The sequence below is a fragment of the Schistocerca nitens genome, chromosome 2 (assembly GCF_023898315.1).
Source record: "Schistocerca nitens isolate TAMUIC-IGC-003100 chromosome 2, iqSchNite1.1, whole genome shotgun sequence".
NCBI classification, from domain to species: Eukaryota; Metazoa; Arthropoda; class Insecta; order Orthoptera; family Acrididae; genus Schistocerca; species Schistocerca nitens.
Window position 1 is genome coordinate 1,052,543,255 of NC_064615.1, and position 19,403 is coordinate 1,052,562,657.

General features: G+C 40.2%; 1 protein-coding gene across 1 annotated transcript in view; it reads left to right on the plus strand.

Moving 5' to 3' along the window:
- The window catches only part of LOC126237404 (cyclin-dependent kinase 5 activator 2), a 331,564-nt gene that overhangs the window by 306,653 nt on the left and 5,508 nt on the right, over nt 1-19,403 (plus strand). Inside the window, exon 2 of the mRNA XM_049947497.1 lies at nt 10,228-10,542. Within this exon, the coding sequence (XP_049803454.1) occupies nt 10,228-10,542 (315 nt within the window). The remainder of the gene's footprint in view (nt 1-10,227; nt 10,543-19,403) is intronic.

A 19,403-nucleotide genomic window follows, 5' to 3' on the forward strand; every position in this document is an offset into this window, starting at 1 on the left:
GAAAACCAAAGAAAAATTTGAAATAGGAATTAAAGTTGAGGGAGAAGAAATCAAAACATTGTGGTTTGCCTGTGACACTGTAATTCCGTCAGAGACAGCAAAGGACGTGGAAGAACAGTTTACGGGATGGACAGTGTCTTGGAAGGAGGATATAGGATGAACATAAACAAAAGCAAAACAAAGATAATGGAACATAGTCGACGTCGATCAGGTGGTGCTAAGGGAATCAGATTAGCAAACTAGACACTTAAAGTAGTAGATTATTTTTCTATTTGGGCAGAAAAATAACTGATGATGGCCGAAACAGAGAGGATACAAATGTAGACGGGCAATGGCAAAAAAAGAATTTCTGAAGAAGAGAAATTTGTTAACATCGAATATAGATTTAAGTATTAGGAAGTCTTTCCTGGACGTATTCGTCTGGAGTGTAGGCATGTACAAAAGTGAAACACGGATGGTAAACAGTTTACACAAACAGAGAACAGAAAGTTTCGAAATGTGGTGCTAGAGAAGAATGCTGAAGATTAGAAAGATTAGATGGGTCTATCATGTAACTAATTAGGAAGTACTGAATAGAACTGGGGAGACAAGAAATATGTGACACATCTTGACCGAAAGAAGGGATGGGTTGGTAGGACACATTTTAAGTTATCAAATGAAATGAGGGAGGTAAGAAATGTAAAGGGAGACCAAGAGATGAATACATAAAGAGATTCAGAAAGATATAGGTTGCAGTAGTTATTCGGAGACAAAGAGGCTAGCACAGTATAGAACAGCATGGAGAGCTGCATCAAACCAGTCTTTGGACTGAAGACCACAATACATCATGAAGTTCGGTTTAAGGTCCAAGCAACACAAATGAGCTGGTGCCCAAGTGCAGAATTTCTTTACAGGGTGTACTATAATTAGTAGTGGAAACTGACACGTGTGAAAGCATACGATAATAGAAGCAGAAATGTCTCATGAAGCACAGGACTGTAAATAATCCATTTACGAGATAAGTGTGAGTGTATGCTCATGAGCCGCCACTGACTTCAGTACCAAAGATTACCCTTGTTAGAATAAATGTATCTGAAATGCAAACTTTTCGATTAAATTCCCTTTTAACTGGGCTCAAACTTCACCAAAAACCTACCTTAGTAAGAGATACGACACCTCAGCAGAATGTTACATGTCACAATTTCAAGTACTTGTGAGCAAGGGCCCCCATATAATACTTTGTAGGGGGCGGAGGGGGCTAGACATGGGGGTATGGCGTATTTTTAATATTTTGGAATAAGAATGACGACTTGTAAGTAGCGATAAGAAAGTCCTATTTCCGACCCTGTTAAAAATCTATGTAATACCGAGTTTTAAATCACTTTCTTGAAAGAAATACACGTGATCATGCTATATTTTTTCCTTTCCCTGAGAGCTGGGAGGGTGGTGGGGGGGGGGGGGGGGAGCCTCCCTTGCCCGCAGGTATGGACGCTCTTGCTTGTGAGTTTTCTTCACATGTAACATACAGATTAAACATTTAAGCAGTGTCTTATGTTTACACATCAATATGAAATTAAATGACTGATTTCATATCTCCGTACCACTTTTTCCGATGGAAAGTGAAATAATTTGTAAATTATAGAATGAAACGAATCCATTTTAAATTAAAATATTAGAAATATTTTATTTTCATCACTTACAGTCAGTTTATTAGTCACCTGATTTTTATTCACATCAGAACAATACGATGAGTCAGTTCTATCTGCTTTCACTAAAAGCTATCTAAAGATTTCAGTAATTACCTTAAATGGGAATGAATTTCTTCCTCTTTTAATAGTTAATTGCTGGAATAAGTTTCCAACATTTATATTTGTTATAGAGAAATGTCTATGCAGTACTTATTTTAAAAGAAAAAAACGACTGCTTTCCGCGCTCACTAAATTTAGATTTAGATTTATTTTTAAGAGTCTTGCTAAGAAGCCATACAAGTGCAACTGATGTCTGAAAGAGGGGGATCGGGGCGCCAAATGATATGTCACATGTACGGAAAAGTGTTCTCAAACAGGTGCTACTTATCACAAATAAAGGAAACCCTATGAGAACACAACAAAGGACCAAAGCTGATAACAATGACAACCTCAAATCTGAGGTTGCCATCCATCCTGACATGTCGAGACCATCACCGTTATGGATCTTCTTGTCCCGATATCCCTACAAGACACAATTTTGTCCCAATTTTGTAAAATGCTGTTACGAACTTGGCTCAAGTACTAAAGTAACGCCATCTGTTAGCGCAAAATGTAAATCCAGCCTCGGTTAGTTTTATTTGCGTCAACAAGTTTATGCTGACAAGGTCGTCTCACAAATGGCATTTCATGTTGCGTATCCTGTATCGACGATGCAAGTACCATCTGGATCTGGCGCCATCATTCAAATAAATATGACTTCTCCAGAATACGGAGCTGGAACTATTTAAGCAGCCCCACAAGGAAGAATCGGACAGTTCCCATTTGAAAGCGATCTGATAAGGTGATTCTTTCTAAACCTAATACGAACAACCCGAGTGGAAGTTAGTATAGTTTAAAGCGTTTACTGCTTATCTTATCATAGCTTATGAAAATGCCTAAAAATGGAAAGAGAAAATGTCACTTTTCGGATGATTACACAGAAGAGTGGTCTTTTGTTAAGAAAGGACGAACGTATCAGGAAGCGCTGCTTGAGATCTTAGTAACTCACGGCAGATGTGAAGCATTACATTTCTACGAAGAATCATACAAATAGATTCGATGTAGCATCGACTTCAAAGCCTATTTTTACATCATGATTAAAGAAGACACCAGGAAGAATTACTCGTTGCTGCTGCAGAACTAACATCAGCTTATAAAGTTGTCGGGCATCATTAATCCTTTAGCTTTCTTGACTGTACCGTAAAACTGAATGCCGCAATGTGTCCTGGCTCCAAAGTGTTCGCAAAGCAGTCTACAGTCAGGACCACAGCTATAGCGATTGTTAAAAATATTCTCGCGCAACAATCCGTATGCAAATGCATAAAACAACTGCAAGAAGTTTACATTTTGCAGCATAGGCACCGACGCATCGGACGACAAGGCTGAAAAGATATTCCCTTTTTTGTTCAATACTTTACTGAATTTGACGCAATCCAACAGGAGCTGTTGATGCTTGATTCGCCGAATAACGAAACATCGGAGACAAATTGCAAAGTTTTGTCTAGACGCTTTAAGGCAACTGCAGATTCCTTTACATGAATCAATCGCTTTTTGTGGTACAATACCAGTACCAACTTCTGATGGCTTCATCTAGGCGGCCAGTGGAATGTTTCGCCAAATTAAAGAAGAACCAGGAAAAAATGTAGAAGGAGTTGGTTGCCTAGCCCATATTCTCCACAATACCCTATCAAGCGCTGCTGGAGTCTTAACGTCGACACTGAAGTAACTGTCGTGAAAATATTTAAGTATTTTTCAATGTACACGGTAATGACAGAGACGCTGAAAGAGTTCTGCTTACAGGTTGATGTCAACCGCCACTCTCTTTTGTCTCATTCAAAAACGAGGTGGCTCCGTTAATGCCTGCAGTTAAGAGAATTCTTGCGCTTTGGATTCCATTAAAACAACTTTTTTTATGCCGAAGACAGGCAATCTAAAATAATTTCAGATCTTTTCAGTATTCCGATCAGTGAAATTTACTTCAAGATTGTTATTTTTATTGGCACGCAAACCTAGATGAATTTGAACAAATTAACCAAGAAACAATCAAATTGATTTCGAAATTTGAGAAAGAGACAATGGCTTTCTTACTACAGCCTTTGAGTAGTTGAATAAGCCTACTTCTTTTCGTAAATATCAAGTATTTGATTGGATGCGTTATCTGAAACTCCAGACTGGGTGATGATTGAAAACACTATCAAATACCTGACTAAATACGGTGTGAAGATTTCAGGCGACAATTGTTTTCAGGAATACATGTATCTGAAGAGCTTTTTGGAAACTAAGCGTGACTCGGAAGAATGGACGTATAAACTCCGTGATAGGAAGGTAGATTTACTTTCTGCGGGAAACTTAAAATCCTGTACGCAAAAGCCAGCTACTAAACTTATGCGGGTATTTGTTTTCTATTCTCGCACACAACGTCAATGTGAAAAGAGTAATTTCGCTGATGTCGGCCCAGTGGACCGATGAAAGAAATCGACAGCTGCCAGCGACTGTGGAACCAATGCTACAGTGCCGGCTTAACTTCAAGCTGACTTGCATGGAGTTTTTTAAATGCGTAAAAAGTTGAATTCTTCCAGAACATAGTGTACTAACTACTTCTGCTAAAGCAATTTCCACGTAATTGTGTTTTAAATAAAAGGTAATTTTATGAAATAAAATTTTTACTTCATATCTACACACCCGTTCCAGAGTTCCCGACGAGGTCCCAGCTAGGTATTGCAACTAGACTTGGCCACTGTTTCTATGTTTCGATACAGTGTATCGATACGTGGAACTGTTTCAGTGTTTCGGAACGGCTGTGGTTCACTGTTTCGAAACAGTGGTGTTTCATTCCGCCCCTGTCTCGGATAACCGGACCAGATTCGATCTCGAGCCACACACAGAAACTGTATCGTTGTTTCAAAATAAGGCTGTTTCAGTCCACCTGTGCTTGGAACGGACTAATTGTATCGAAACAGTGATGTTTCATTCCGCTCTGTGTCGGACGAGATTCGGGCTCGGCACAGGTACTGAAACACAATATACCACTTCGTGAAACACTTTCAAGAGTGTCGAAATCTTCTTGACAAGCAATAGCATGAAGCTTAAGATATCCGAAAATAAAGCTTCGTTTCTAGCTGACTGTCCTATCCCGAAATGGCGTAACGTCTGCTTTATAAACACTAACCAAACAATAAAACAACGCATACTATTCACATTCAAAATAATAAATATGTGAAAATCATTCAGTTAAATTACACTTTTTTTATAACATACGCTTCTCTGTTCATGTACAGTAATCATATTAAGAAACGCAAGTAAGCCTACAACATTGTGAATAAAAAAAAGGCGTAGAGTGACAGTTATTGGACACATGTACAAATTTGATGTAGGTATAATTGCAAGCAATCTGTTTGACATATCACTGATAGTGTAATGGTGAACGGGAAGGGCTGGGAAGCATGGTGAATTTATAGTAACGGTTCGAAACACCTTGAAAGACAAAATTTTTTTCTGTTATATTTTGTTATTTATTCGAATTATTTGGCATTATTTGTAAGGCTATAAGTCACTGTGCCTATTATCCACAATGATTCCCTTTGTGTGCATGGAAATTAGCAGGATGGGTATATTACCCATACTGACGGAATGTGGGAATCCCAGTAGCATATCCGTTGTTTCTGCAGTTTGCTCCCACCTCCAGTTCCGTTCGTGGTGGTTCTTCTGTCTTCAGCTATGGCTGTCCTCAGCCAACTGAAAAGTATGAAAGTCACACGACACGAAAGCAGCGCATTTGCTGCATGAAATACGAAAGTGCCAAGACGCCTAAGTGATAGTTTCACACTTTCTGCGATATGATTAGCGCTCTCGCACCTCATTCGTGTTTATATGGACATATTTATACAGTAGACATTCAAGATGATAAAATGTGTAGGTTTATTAAATTACAAAACACAAACTGTTTCACTGTTTCGAAACAGCGTATCGAAACATTACATTGTACTGTTTCATTTGTTTCGAAACAGTTACTTGTTTCAGTTTGCCCATCTCTAATTGCAACCCTACTCGCATCGTACTGACACCTATATGTATTTCATCATAAGAATAAACCAGATGTAAACAAATACAAACGCGATGATTGGTCAGCAGCCGTAGCGCACGTACGCTGTTGTTGCGCTCTTGGAAGTAGGTACTACTTACGTATTAGATATCTTACAGCTACGTTGCCATAAATGAAACTTTAAAACTTTCTAATGTATTAACAGCCATCAATCTTTTTCTTAAGCACGCTTTAGCAATGTAGTTTTCCATTTCAAAAACGGTGTACAGTCACTGTCTCTGTGCTCCGAATGTCGCACTTTTAATACGCACTGTGAAAATGGCTGATGTTGCTTCCTGCTCCACAGTGAAACATGCGCGTGGAACACGGTTAAGAAATGGCCACAAGCAGGTTCTTCTTAATGTTTCCACAAGTTTAGAAGAATAATCGGCTTTGAAGTTTTCCGAGGAACTGCATTTAAAAAAATAAAGTAGTATTTTAAAAATCTGATGTGCAGCTAACTCGGTAGCATTGTATAATGGTAAATTGGTACAGTCCATGGATCAGCGGTTCAAATCTCGCTTTGGTTTTTCTTTTTTCGTTCAGTTGGAATATCTACATCTTTCAAATGTGAAATTCATCAAATTTTCGCCAATTAGAACATATCTAATCATCATTTTTTTGTGAAAAAATACACATCTTCTTGTTTCTAATTACGTACTGTACGCAAAACTTCAGGTTTCATGGCAAATATAAATTCTTAATTATCGATGCTTTGTAAAATATTGTTAATAAAGGTTGTTCAAATTAAGAAAACATAAATTAAATTTTTATGACAAAAACGAAAAATCACATATTCTTTATTTTTAGACCACATGAGGCAGAGTGATACGGATCGTAGCAACATGAAAAACAATAATTTTCACAGCATCTAGCACAAAATACGAATGCTGTATTTTTATAGTTTCCACTGTACCACTGTAATATGAACCCATCAGAAGTGGTCTGGAGCCAAGTTAAGGGATTTGTCGCGAGAAATGTCAAGCCACTTTTGCCAGATGTACTGGACGTAATGTACGAAGCGTCGTCACATTCGCTGCTGAAGGCTAGAGGGATAGAAAACGGTAGGCGACAACAAAAGAAGAGGAGAAAACGTGGCGCTTGAGTGGTTTCGTGGATTCTGCTGTTCATCGACTCGTTATCAACATCACAGATGGCAGTTTCAGAACTGCAATGTACTTCTTGGATTCGAATATGGAAGAAGTTCAGAGTTTACCAAACGACTGACTCTAATAACTTCAGTGGCTTACATATTTAATTATATGATACAATCCCTGCAATACGCTCTTGCTTCACACATAACTCGCTCAGACCCTGTATTTACGTAATTATAACACTGTGATAGCTAAGAAGGAGAGCATGTTATCCTTTCCGTCTGGTCCCCTAATTTGCCGAATATTGTTTAGTTCTCTTAAAAAATTAAATGGCATTCGAAGCTATATTGTTTCTCTGCTCGCTTCTTTTTACTTCTCAACTGCAATTGTTCACATCACTGTAGGATAGTTGAACCAGCTGACTGGACTGATTTGTCAAAGTTAAATGCACCGGTAAGGCTGTTGTCCCTTATTCTGGTTCAGTCGATGGTCACGTGAGGCACAGCATAAAGGTTATCCTTATTATCGTACTTGATTGTACTGGCGACAGCTTGAAGATTCACGTGAACCGAAATCCAGTGAGATTCCAACCAACGCGGAAGAAAAGTGGTGTAATGTTTGCATCAGGTTTATTCTAATGATGAACACAGTATAGCTAACGTTGGCTGCAACCGAAAACAAAAGACTACCGGCTGAAGCCTTCCAATTTCAACCGACTTAAAACTATTCTTGACAGTGACTGATCGCACCTTCCAGTTAACCCTTTCGCAGGCCGTGCGTGATAAGCAGTACTTCCCACTAAATGTCTGTACATCCGGCCTCGGTGACCGAGCGGTTCCAGGCGCTGCAGTCCGGAACCGCGCGACTGCTACGGTCGCAGGTTCGAATCCTGCCTTGGGCATGGATGTGTGTGATGTCCATAAGTTTAAGTAGTTCTAAGTTCTAGGGGACTAATGACCTCAGATGTCAAGTCCCATAGTGCTCAGAGCGATTTGAACAATTTTTTGAACTTCTGTACACCCCTGGCATCTAATAGCAGTCTGCTGCACCAGCTGTAGTTTCTGTCTGTTGTGAAATATAGGTTTCGGGACTGTGGGAAGTATATATATATATATCCCTACAAACAACGGCGTTTTAATGGTTATTGGGAAGTGTGGTTACCACAAAAGTGGTTTCTGGAGGGGGCTTGGGAGCTATACTTATGACAAAATTAACCTGTCATTTCTGGTCCTTGGAGAGCACTCTCACCATTACCATAGACTTAGGGGTATCTCAAAGCTTTTGGGAATGTGCTTCACCACCTGTGTCTATGCCTAAAGACGTCTTGTGGTACTACACTGCACCACGTGTAAGAAAACTGCTACAATAATCACTTTCTATTTGTCGTGCGATGACTACTGTTGTCAGAACACATTGCTTGGCTTCTGCAATATACATTATTGTGACATGTATCAGCTCATACCTTTATTTCATGATGAAGTTTCAAGGATTGTTTTCACATTGTGGTAAATAAACTTTAATATCGGTAAGAATAACTTTTTAAAGAAAGTACACTACTGGCCATGAAAATTGCTACACCAAGAAGAAATGCAGATGATAAAGGGGTACTCATTGGACAAATATATTATACTAGAAATGACATGTGATTACATTTTCACGCAATTTGGGTGCATAGATCCTGACAAATCAGTAGCCAGAACAACCACCTCTGGCCCTAATAACGGCCTTGATACGCCTGGGCATTGAGTCAAACAGAGCTTGGATGGAGTGTACAGGTACAGCTGCCCATGCAACTTCAACACGATACCACAATTCATCAAGAGTAGTGACTGGCGTATTGTGACGAGCCAGTTGCTCGGCCACCACTGACCAGACGTTTTCAATTGGTGAGAGATCTGGAGAATGTCCTGACCAGGGCAGCAGTCGAACATTTTCTGTATCCAGAAAGGCCCGTACAGGACCTGCAACATGCGGTCGTGCATTATCCTGCTGAAATGTAGGGTTTCGCAGGGATCGAATTAAGGGCACAGCCACGGGTCGTAACACATCTGAAATGTAGCGTCCACTGTTCAAAGTGCCGTCAATGCGAACAAGAGGAGACCGAGATGTGTAACAAATGGCACCCCATACCATCACGCCGGGTTATACGCCAGTAGGGCGATGACGAATACACGCTTCCAATGTGCGTTCACCTCGATGTCGCCAAACATGGATGCGACCATCATGATGCTGTAAACAGGACCTGGGTTCATCCGCAAAAATGACGTTTTGCCATTCGTGCACCCAGGTTCGTCGTTGAGTACACCATCACAGGCGCTCCTGTCTGTGATGCAGCGTCAAGGGTAACCGCAGCCATGGTCGCCGAGCTGATAGTCCACGCTGCTGCAAACGTCTTCGAACTGTTTGTGCAGATGGTTGTCGTCTTGCAAACGTCCCCATGTGTTGACTCAGGGAGCGAGACGTGGCTGCACGATCCGTTACAGCCATGCGGATAAGATGCCTGTTATCTCGACTGCTAGTGATACGTGGCCGTTAGGATCCAGCGTAGCGTTCCGTATTACTCTCCTGAATCCACCGATTCCGTATGCTGCTAACAGTCATTGGATCTCGACCAGCACGAGCAGCAATGTCGCGATACGATAAACCGCAATCGCGATATGCTACAATCCGACCTTTATCAAAGCCGGAAACGTGATGGTACGCATTTCTCCTCCTTACACGAGGCATCACAACAACGTTTCACCACGCAACACCGGTCAAGTGCTGCTTGTGTATGAGAAATCGGCTGGAAACATGCCTCATGTCAGCACGTTGTAGGTGTCGGCAGCGGCGCCAACCTTGTGTGAATGCTCTGAAAAGCTAATCATTTGCATATCACAGCATCGTCTTCCTGACGGTTAAATTTCGCGTCTGTAGCACGTCATCTTCGTGGTGTAGCAATTTTAATGGCCAGTAGTGTAAAAGAATATTTAAAATAAAAACAGAAAACACTGTTCATCAGTTTTTTTTACGTGTAATGGCAACACATAACAGCTCACAAAAGGAAAGCGGGAAATCTGTTTACCATCTGTTTACAACCATAGTTTTAATACCTCAAAAAGTTGCCGTGGTGATGTATGTAGCACCATAGTTTCTGGTCCTAGATCACGAAAATAAAATTATCAATAAATAAATAGTCAGTTGATCACATTTGTAATAGGATAGCAAAAAAATTATCTTCGCTGAGTTGCTACAAAAATTGCGCGCATGGAAGGTTTAACACGCTGCACACTAGTAAATCACTACTCCCGACAGCACTGAAGCACGCACGGTGTTTTAACCTTCCCTTTCGCCGGTGTGCCCACAGGACGTGGCGTTCATCAACCCGGCCAACGTGGTGTTCGTGTACATGCTGGTGCGTGACCTGGTGACGGAGGAGAACCTGTCGTGCGAGCACGAACTGCAGGCGGTCGTGCTCACGTGCCTCTACCTCTCCTACTCGTACATGGGCAACGAGATCAGCTACCCGCTCAAGCCGTTCCTCGTCGAGGACGACAAGGAGCGCTTCTGGGACCGCTGTCTACTCATCGTCAACCGGCTCAGCCGCAACATGCTGCGCATCAACGCCGAGCCCGGCTTCTTCACCGAGATCTTCACCGAGCTCAAGGCGTGCGGCGCACAGGTCAGCCCCTCTGCGTTGCACCTTAACACTGCGAAACGCGCCGATGAGGGATTAAGTTAGAGGCGCCTCCTCTGTCACCCTAATTCTGCTTGGTAACTTCTCGAGGGAAAATCCACAATTACTGGCTCAGTTTACTTCTTGCTCCACTGCGGAGATGAGTGATATAGGTTTTAGTGTCAGCGGTGTTGAGAAATAACTGAAATCGCTTCAACTGAACTAAACTCGAGGCCCGATGGAATCCCTATCAGATTCAACGCCAGATTTGCGGATGAGTAGCCCTTCTTTTAACTATAAACAGCCGTAGACTCTCTGAACAAATAATTGGAACAAAACAGAAGTCACATCTGTCTACAAAAAGGGTACCAGAAGTAATACACAGAACTAACGTCCAATATCCCTGTTGTAAACACTTAGAACTTATTCCGAGCTCAAACGAAATGAGAAATCTTGAACAAAATGACCTCGTCCGTACCAACCAGCACGAATTTCGGTAAAATTGTCCATGTGGAAACCAACTCACATTTGATTCACATGACACCCTGAAAGCCATGGATCAAGGCAGTCAAGTACACACATAAAAATAAGTTTTGCATCACCTCGCTTCCAAGAGTTCTGGAAACTGTACAGAAAATTGGAATAGAGATAAACATAAACATCATTTCCAACCTTTTTACTGCTCAGGAAAACCACACATTGCATGCTGTACCACCGTACAGTGAGACCATCAGAGGTGGTGGTCCAGATTGCTGCACACTCCGGTACCCCTAATACCCAGTAGCACGTCCTCTTCCATTGATGCATGCCTGTATTCATCGTGGCATACTATCTGTGTGTTCATCAAGGCACTGTTGGTCCAAATTGCCCCACTCCTCAACGGCGATTCGTCGTAGATCCCTCAGAGTTGTTGGTGGGTCACGACAGCTCTTTACAATCTATCCCAAGCATGTTACATAGGGTTCATGTCTGGAGAACATGCTAGCCACTCTAGCCAACTGATGTCGTTATCCTGAAGGAAGTCATTCACAAGATATGCACGATGGGGGCGTGAACTGTCGTCCATGAAGACGAATGCCTCTCCAACATGCTGCCAATATATTTGCACTATCGGTTGGAAGATGGCATTCACGTATCGTACAGCCGTTATGGCACCTTCCATGACCACCATCGTCATACGTTGGCCCCATATTTGCCACCTCAAAACATCAGGAAACCTCCACCTTGCTTCACTTGCTGAACAGTGTGTCTAAGGTGTTCAGCCTGACTGGGTTGCCTTCAAACACATTTTCGACGATTGTCTGTTTGAAGGAATATGTGACACTCATTGATGAATAAAACGTGATGCCAATATTGAGCAGTCCATTCGGCATGTTCTTGGGCCCATCTTTACCATGCAACATGGTGTCTTGGTTGCAAAGATGGACCTTGCCATGGACATCAGGAATGAAGTTCCGCATCATGCAGCCTATTGCACACAGTTTGAGTCGTAACACGATGTCCTATGACTGTCAGGGTTCCTCGGAGCCATAATCCGTAGGTATCGGTCATCCACTGCTCAAATGGCTCTAAGAACTATGGGACTTAACATCTGAGGCCATCAGTCCCCTAGACTAACCTAAGGACATCACACACATCAATGTCCAAGGCAGGATTTGAACATGTGGCCGTAGCAGCAGCACGGTTCCGGACTGAATCACCTAGAACCGCTCGGCCACTGCCAGCTTCATCCACTACAGTAGTAGCCCTTGGGTGACCTGAGCAAGGCATGTCATCGCAAGTCTCTCTGTACCTCCTCCATGTCCAAACAACATCACTTTGGTTCACTCCGAGACGCATGGACACTTCCCTTGTTGAGAGCACTTCCTGGCACAAAGTAAAAATGCAGACATGACGGAACCGTGGTATTAACCATCTAGGCATGGTTGAAGTACAGACAATATGAGCCATGTACTTCCTTCCTGGTGGAATGACTGGAACTAATTGGTTGTCGTACCCCCTCTGTCTAATGGGCACTGCTCATGCGTGGTTGTTTACATCTTTGCGTGTGTTTAGTGAAATATCTGAACAGTCAAAGAGACTGTGTCTGTGATACAATATCCACAGTGAACGTCTGTCTTCAGGAGTTCTGGGAACTGGCGTGATGCAAAACTTTTTTTGATGTGTGTGGATACAGTATTTCTTGATTTCTGAGAAGCAACTGATTAAGTACATGAAACGAGTTCACATTTGTCAATATGAACAATCATCATATGTACAAGCGAATGAAGACTATGAAAAGTCGTGCCACATCAGTACTCAAACCCAGATTTCCCACTTTACATAAACAGACACCTTAACTGCTTTGGCTATCCATGCACGACTCATGGCCATACCGAAACTTCCATAAGTCACCGTTCCTAGTAACAACCTGTACTCGTGCACACATTATGTAATTTCCATACAGGGGAGGACATTTTAATTGAAAGTTACTGCCTGGTATTAGTACATAGATTAGATACTGCAGCACCTCTGTTGTTAAGAAGTATGATGCAGTGTTCTTTCAAACATCCATGCATGCCTAAAGGAACATTGCATTGTTCTTCTTAACAACAGAGGCGCTGCATATTGTATTTCAGTAAGCACTACACCTATGCTTGTTATCAGAAGTATGATAATATGGGACACCATGCAAAATTTGTGATTAAACTGAGGATTAATTGGTAAGCAGGATGCAACATGTTATCTTTGATGGAGATTAATTGACAGATGTAAAGGTAATTTCAGATGTGCACCAGGGAAGTGCATTGGGCCCCTTGCTGTTCATGACAATGTTAATAGCAACCTTAGATTTTTCACAGATGATTAGATTAGATTAGATTAGATTAGATTAGATTAGATTAGATTAATACTAGTTCCATGGATCATGAATACGATATTTCGTAATGATGTGGAACGAGTCGAATTTTCCAATACATGACATAATTAGGTTAATTTAACAACATACTTAAGTTAATATAACAACTTTATTTTTTGTGTTTTTTGTTTTTCTTTATTTTTTATTTTTATTTTTTTAATATTTTTTTCTTTTTTTTTTCTTAATTTATATCTAAAAATTCCTCTATGGAGTAGAAGGAGTTGTCATTCAGAAATTCTTTTAATTTCTTCTTAAATACTTGTTGGTTATCTGTCAGACTTTTGATACTATTTGGTAAGTGACCAAAGACTTTAGTGCCAGTATAATTCACCCCTTTCTGTGCCAAAGTTAGATTTAATCTTGAATAGTGAAGATCATCCTTTCTCCTAGTATTGTAGTTATGCACACTGCTATTACTTTTGAATTGGGTTTGGTTGTTAATAACAAATTTCATAAGAGAGTATATATACTGAGAAGCTACTGTGAATATCCCTAGATCCTTAAATAAATGTCTGCAGGATGATCTTGGGTGGACTCCAGCTATTATTCTGATTACACGCTTTTGTGCAATAAATACTTTATTCCTCAGTGATGAATTACCCCAAAATATGATGCCATATGAAAGCAATGAGTGAAAATAGGCGTAGTAAGCTAATTTACTAAGATGTTTATCACCAAAATTTGCAATGACCCTTATTGCATAAGTAGCTGAACTCAAACGTTTCAGCAGATCATCAATGTGTTTCTTCCAATTTAATCTCTCATCAATGGACACACCTAAAAATTTGGAATATTCTACCTTAGCTATATGCTTCTGATTAAGGTCTATATTTATTAATGGCGTCATACCATTCACTGTACGGAACTGTATGTACTGTGTCTTATCAAAATTCAGTGAGAGTCCGTTTACAAGGAACCACTTAGTAATTTTCTGAAAGACAGTATTGACAATTTCATCAGTTAATTCTTGTTTGTCAGGTGTGATTACTATACTTGTATCATCAGCAAAGAGAACTAACTTTGCCTCTTCATGAATATAGAATGGCAAGTCATTAATATATAATAAGAACAACAAAGGACCCAAGACTGACCCTTGTGGAACCCCATTCTTGATAGTTCCCCAGTTTGAGGAATGTGCTGATCTTTGCATGTTACGAGAACTACTTATTTCAACTTTTTGCACTCTTCCAGTTAGGTACGAATTAAACCATTTGTGCACTGTCCCACTCATGCCACAATACTTGAGCTTGTCTAGCAGAATTTCATGATTTACACAATCAAAAGCCTTTGAGAGATCACAAAAAATCCCAATGGGTGGTGTTCGGTTATTCAGATCATTCAAAATTTTACTGGTGAAAGCATATATGGCATTTTCTGTTGAAAAACCTTTCTGAAAACCAAACTGACATTTTGTTAGTACTTCATTTTTACAGATATGTGAAGCTACTCTTGAATACATTACTTTCTCAAAAATTTTGGATAAAGCTGTTAGAAGGGAGATTGGACGGTAATTGTTGACATCAGATCTATCCCCCTTTTTATGCAAAGGTATAACAATAGCATATTTCAGTCTATCAGGGAAAATGCCCTGTTCCAGAGAGCTATTACACAGGTGGCTGAGAATCTTACTTATCTGTTGAGAACAAGCTTTTAGTATTTTGCTGGAAATGCCATCAATTCCATGTGAGTTTTTGCTTTTAAGCAAGTTTATTATTTTCCTAATTTCAAAGGGAGAAGTGGGTGAGATTTCAATTGTATCAAATTGCATAGGTATGGCCTCTTCCATTAACAGCCTAGCATCTTCTAATGAACACCTGGATCCTACTATATCCACAACATTTAGAAAATGATTATTAAAAATATTTTCAACTTCTGACTTTTTGTTCGTAAAGTTTTCATTCAATTTGATGGTAATACTGTCTTCCTCTGCTCTTGGTTGACCTGTTTCTCTTTTAATAATATTCCAAATTGTTTTAATTTTATTATCAGAGTTGCTGATTTCAGACATGATACACATACTCCTGGATTTTTTAATAACTTTTCTTAATATAACACAGTAGTTTTTATAATTTTTGATAGTTTCTGGGTCACTACTCTTTCTTGCTGTCAGATACATTTCCCTTTTGCGGTTACAAGATATTTTTATACCCTTAGTAAGCCATGGTTTCTTACCAGGTTTCTTACGAGTATATTTAACTATTTTCTTGGGGAAGCAGTTTTCAAATGCATTTACAAAAATGTCATGAAATAAATTATATTTTAAATTGGCATCAGGTTCACGGTACACCTCATCCCAGTCTAACTGCTGTAGGCTTTCCCTGAAATTTGCAATTGTTAAATCGTTGACTGAACGTACCACTTTGGAGGACTGTTTAGTATTGCTGAATGGAGCTATGTCATATATTGTAACTAGCTGTGCACCATGATCAGAAAGACCATTCTCAACAGGCTGAGCATTTATCTGGTTAAACTTATCTTGGTCTATAAAGAAGTTATCTATCAGTGAGCTGCTATCCTTTACCACCCGAGTAGGAAAATCAATAACGGGTGTCATATTGAAAGAACCGAGTAATACTTCAAGGTCATTTTTCCTATTACCCTCTTTCAGAGAATCTACATTGAAGTCCCCACAAATAATAATTTGCTTCCCCCTGTCTGACAGATAGCACAACAAGGAGTCCAAATTTTTCAGAAATAGATGAAAATTTCCTGATGGGGACCTATATACAGTTACAATTATAAATGTGCCTTTATTTAATTTAAGCTCACAGGCACATGCTTCTATATGTTTCTCTACACAAAACTTTTTTGTTTCTATACTTTTTGCACAATGATAACTTTTGACATATATGGCAACTCCTCCTTTCTCCATATTTTCTCTCATTACATGTGCAGAGAGCTTATATCCACTTACATTTACCTTATCCATATCAGTAACAATGTGATGCTCAGACAGGCATAGTATATCTATTTCATTCTCAGCTTCTAAATCTTCTAAACAAACCAGAAGCTCATCTACTTTATTCTTTAAACTCCCAATATTTTGATGAAATATACTTACATTATTTTTAATTATACCTTTATGAGAACCTTTCCTTATTCTAATATTTGCAGTACTCTCCTGTCTGAGTTTCTCATTGTGCTTAGGCCTAGTTCCTATACCAGTGGTCACACGTTGTTCAGAGAGGCAGATTATGTCAACTGGGTTGGGTGACTTTAATTCATCAATGCAATTACCTAGGACTGAGCTACAACTTGGTGGAAATAAAATTTCTGGTGATTGGTGAAAATTTATAATTGATAGCTGTGATTGGTGATCCAATGTGCTAGAATTGTGCTGTTTAATTTCTTTCCTAAACTGAAGATTTGTTTCAATCCTGACCTCTCGTAGAACTTGACATCTTTCTGTCTTACCTATCCTAAAAAAGGTGCTGCTCCAACACCTGTAACCACTGGTATTTTACCATTCATGGCAGTGCCTCCCCCCCTTAAATTTCCTGCTATTACCCCAGCCAGTTTCCCCTTCCCTTTCCTGTTGAGATGTAGGCCGTGCCTGGTATAGTCCCACCTACTGAGATAATCAACAGGAACCACACCAATATGAGCCCCCGCACCCGACCCAAGCAGCCGTTCCAACTCCAAATTAACTCTCCCAACAGAAGAGTCCAAATGAGGCCGGTCATGACGTCTCAGGACAGATACAAATTCAACATTGGTGTGTCTCGATGCCGACGCAATCTTTACCAGGTCACACTCTATACTGTACCCAGGATCTCTGTCAATGCTGTTCCCTGGCCCTCCCACAATAACCACGGTGTCTTCCCTGGTAAATCCTTTACAGAGTGAACCTAAATCCTCTGTCACCTGATCCAGACTAGCACTTGGTTTGAAAAAATTTGTGACCTGGTATTCTGGTCCTAATTCCTCCTGCAGAAGTTGGCCTACACCTCTGGCATGAGAACTGCCTAACAACAAAACTTTCTTCCTTTTCGATAACTTTCCTACATTCTTTTTCAATTTCCTATTGAAAGTTTGTTGTCTGCTGTCTACACCTACCTCTGCTTGAGGCTCATCAGTTTCTAACTGAAGCAACAGGTCAAACTTATTTTTGACATTCACCACAAAACTGTCAGACTTAGTTCTAGGCCTGTTCCTTCTGCTACCTGTTGCCACTTCCCACCTCTCTTTGCCCTTCTCCCTCCTTAACCTGTCCAGATCTTCCCTAGCCTGATCTAGCTCAGCCTGAAGGGCAGCAATTTTCCCCTCCTGTTCCACTATCTTCCTATCTCTGCTGCAAATCCTACATAACCACTGATGAGCCTGATCCACTTTCCCAACACCCACGCCACTGCAGTCCCCCCAGTGAAAAAAACTACTACATCCATCACACCAAACCCCGGAACTAACAATTCTACGGCAAGTCAGGCACTTCTCACTCAATGAAGAACTGACTGAAAATAACTGCACAGATTCTCAGTTGGATTTTTTCAGGGTTTCAAAGTGGTGTAAACATTGGTAACTTTCTATAAATGTTCCAAAATGTAAAACTGTGCACTTGACAAAATGAGTAAATGTAGTATCCTACAACTACAAAATCCATGAATCATAAATGGATTGGTCAGCTCATAAAAATAGATGGCTGTAGCAGTTTGTAGGGATATGAAATGGAACAATCACATAGGCTCAGTCATGGGTAAGGCAGGGAACACACTTTGGTTGATTGGTAGAATACTAGGGAAGTGTAACCAGTCTGCAAAGGAGATTGCTTACATAAGGGGAAGCAACTCAACATAGAACACTGCGTGTTGGAGCAGTAACAAATAGGACTAACAGAGGTTAATGAATGTGTACAAAGATGGGCAGCACAAATGGTCACAAATTTGTCTAACCCATGTGCCACAGAGATGCTGAAGAAACTGCATTGGCAGATACATGAAGAGAGATGCAAACTGACCTGAGACGGCCTACTTACCAGGTTTTAAGAACCCACTTGAACTGTTGGAGCTAGTAATATACCACAACCCATAAATATTGTTCCTTGAGGAATTGCAAGAACAGTGTTAGATTAATTACAGCACACACAGAGGCATTTAAACAATCATTCTTCCTAGACTTCCTGCTTGAACAGAGTAAATGGTGCAATGGTGAGTGGCCTCTGTCATGCACATCATAGTGGTTTGAAGAGTATGGATGTAGATGAATATGAGGGACTGGGTTATAGATCCCTGCTGTATACCCCTAATTCTGCTTGGTAAAATAATGTGTTATTCCATTAATGACATTCCTTATCCATGTATAGAGTTGTACCTTCATAAACGAAAGCAGAGAGTCACACTGACAGAGTGTGTAACAGGCATGAAACTAAACTCTGCTTGGGGTCCACAAGAATCAATGTTGGTCTGCTTTTGTTCCGAACTTTCACAAATGATTTTCCAATTACCTTTAAGGAATGTTTAAAAACTGGAATTTTAGCTGAAGACACAAGCACATTAATGAAGTGATTGCAGTCAATGTTACCAAAGATTCCTCAGATGATAGCTGAACATGCCTAAAACTGGTTCACAACAAACAATTTCAATCCAAATATCACAAAGCCTCATGTTATACAATTCCAGACAAGCAACAATGACTGCTAGCACCAATTGTGAACATTAATTCTCATACTCTACATGAAACACTGTGTGTAAATTTCTTTGGTAGGCAGCTGGATAACTTGTTAAAATGGAGTCAACACGAAGATAAATTAACTGAGAAGCACATATCTATATCTCACTGTAACATTAACTGAATTTTCCATCAGTGCTTGGCGGGACATGATAGTAATATTAAAAAGAAAACATATTTTGCAGAAGATTAGGAAGTGTATTTCTTTTTAAAATATCTCATTCTGTAGACCTGCTGCCTTGTTCTGCATATTTTCGTTTCCTGTTGTCTTAAGGAAATATCTTCTGGGGTGTTACAATTAAATAAA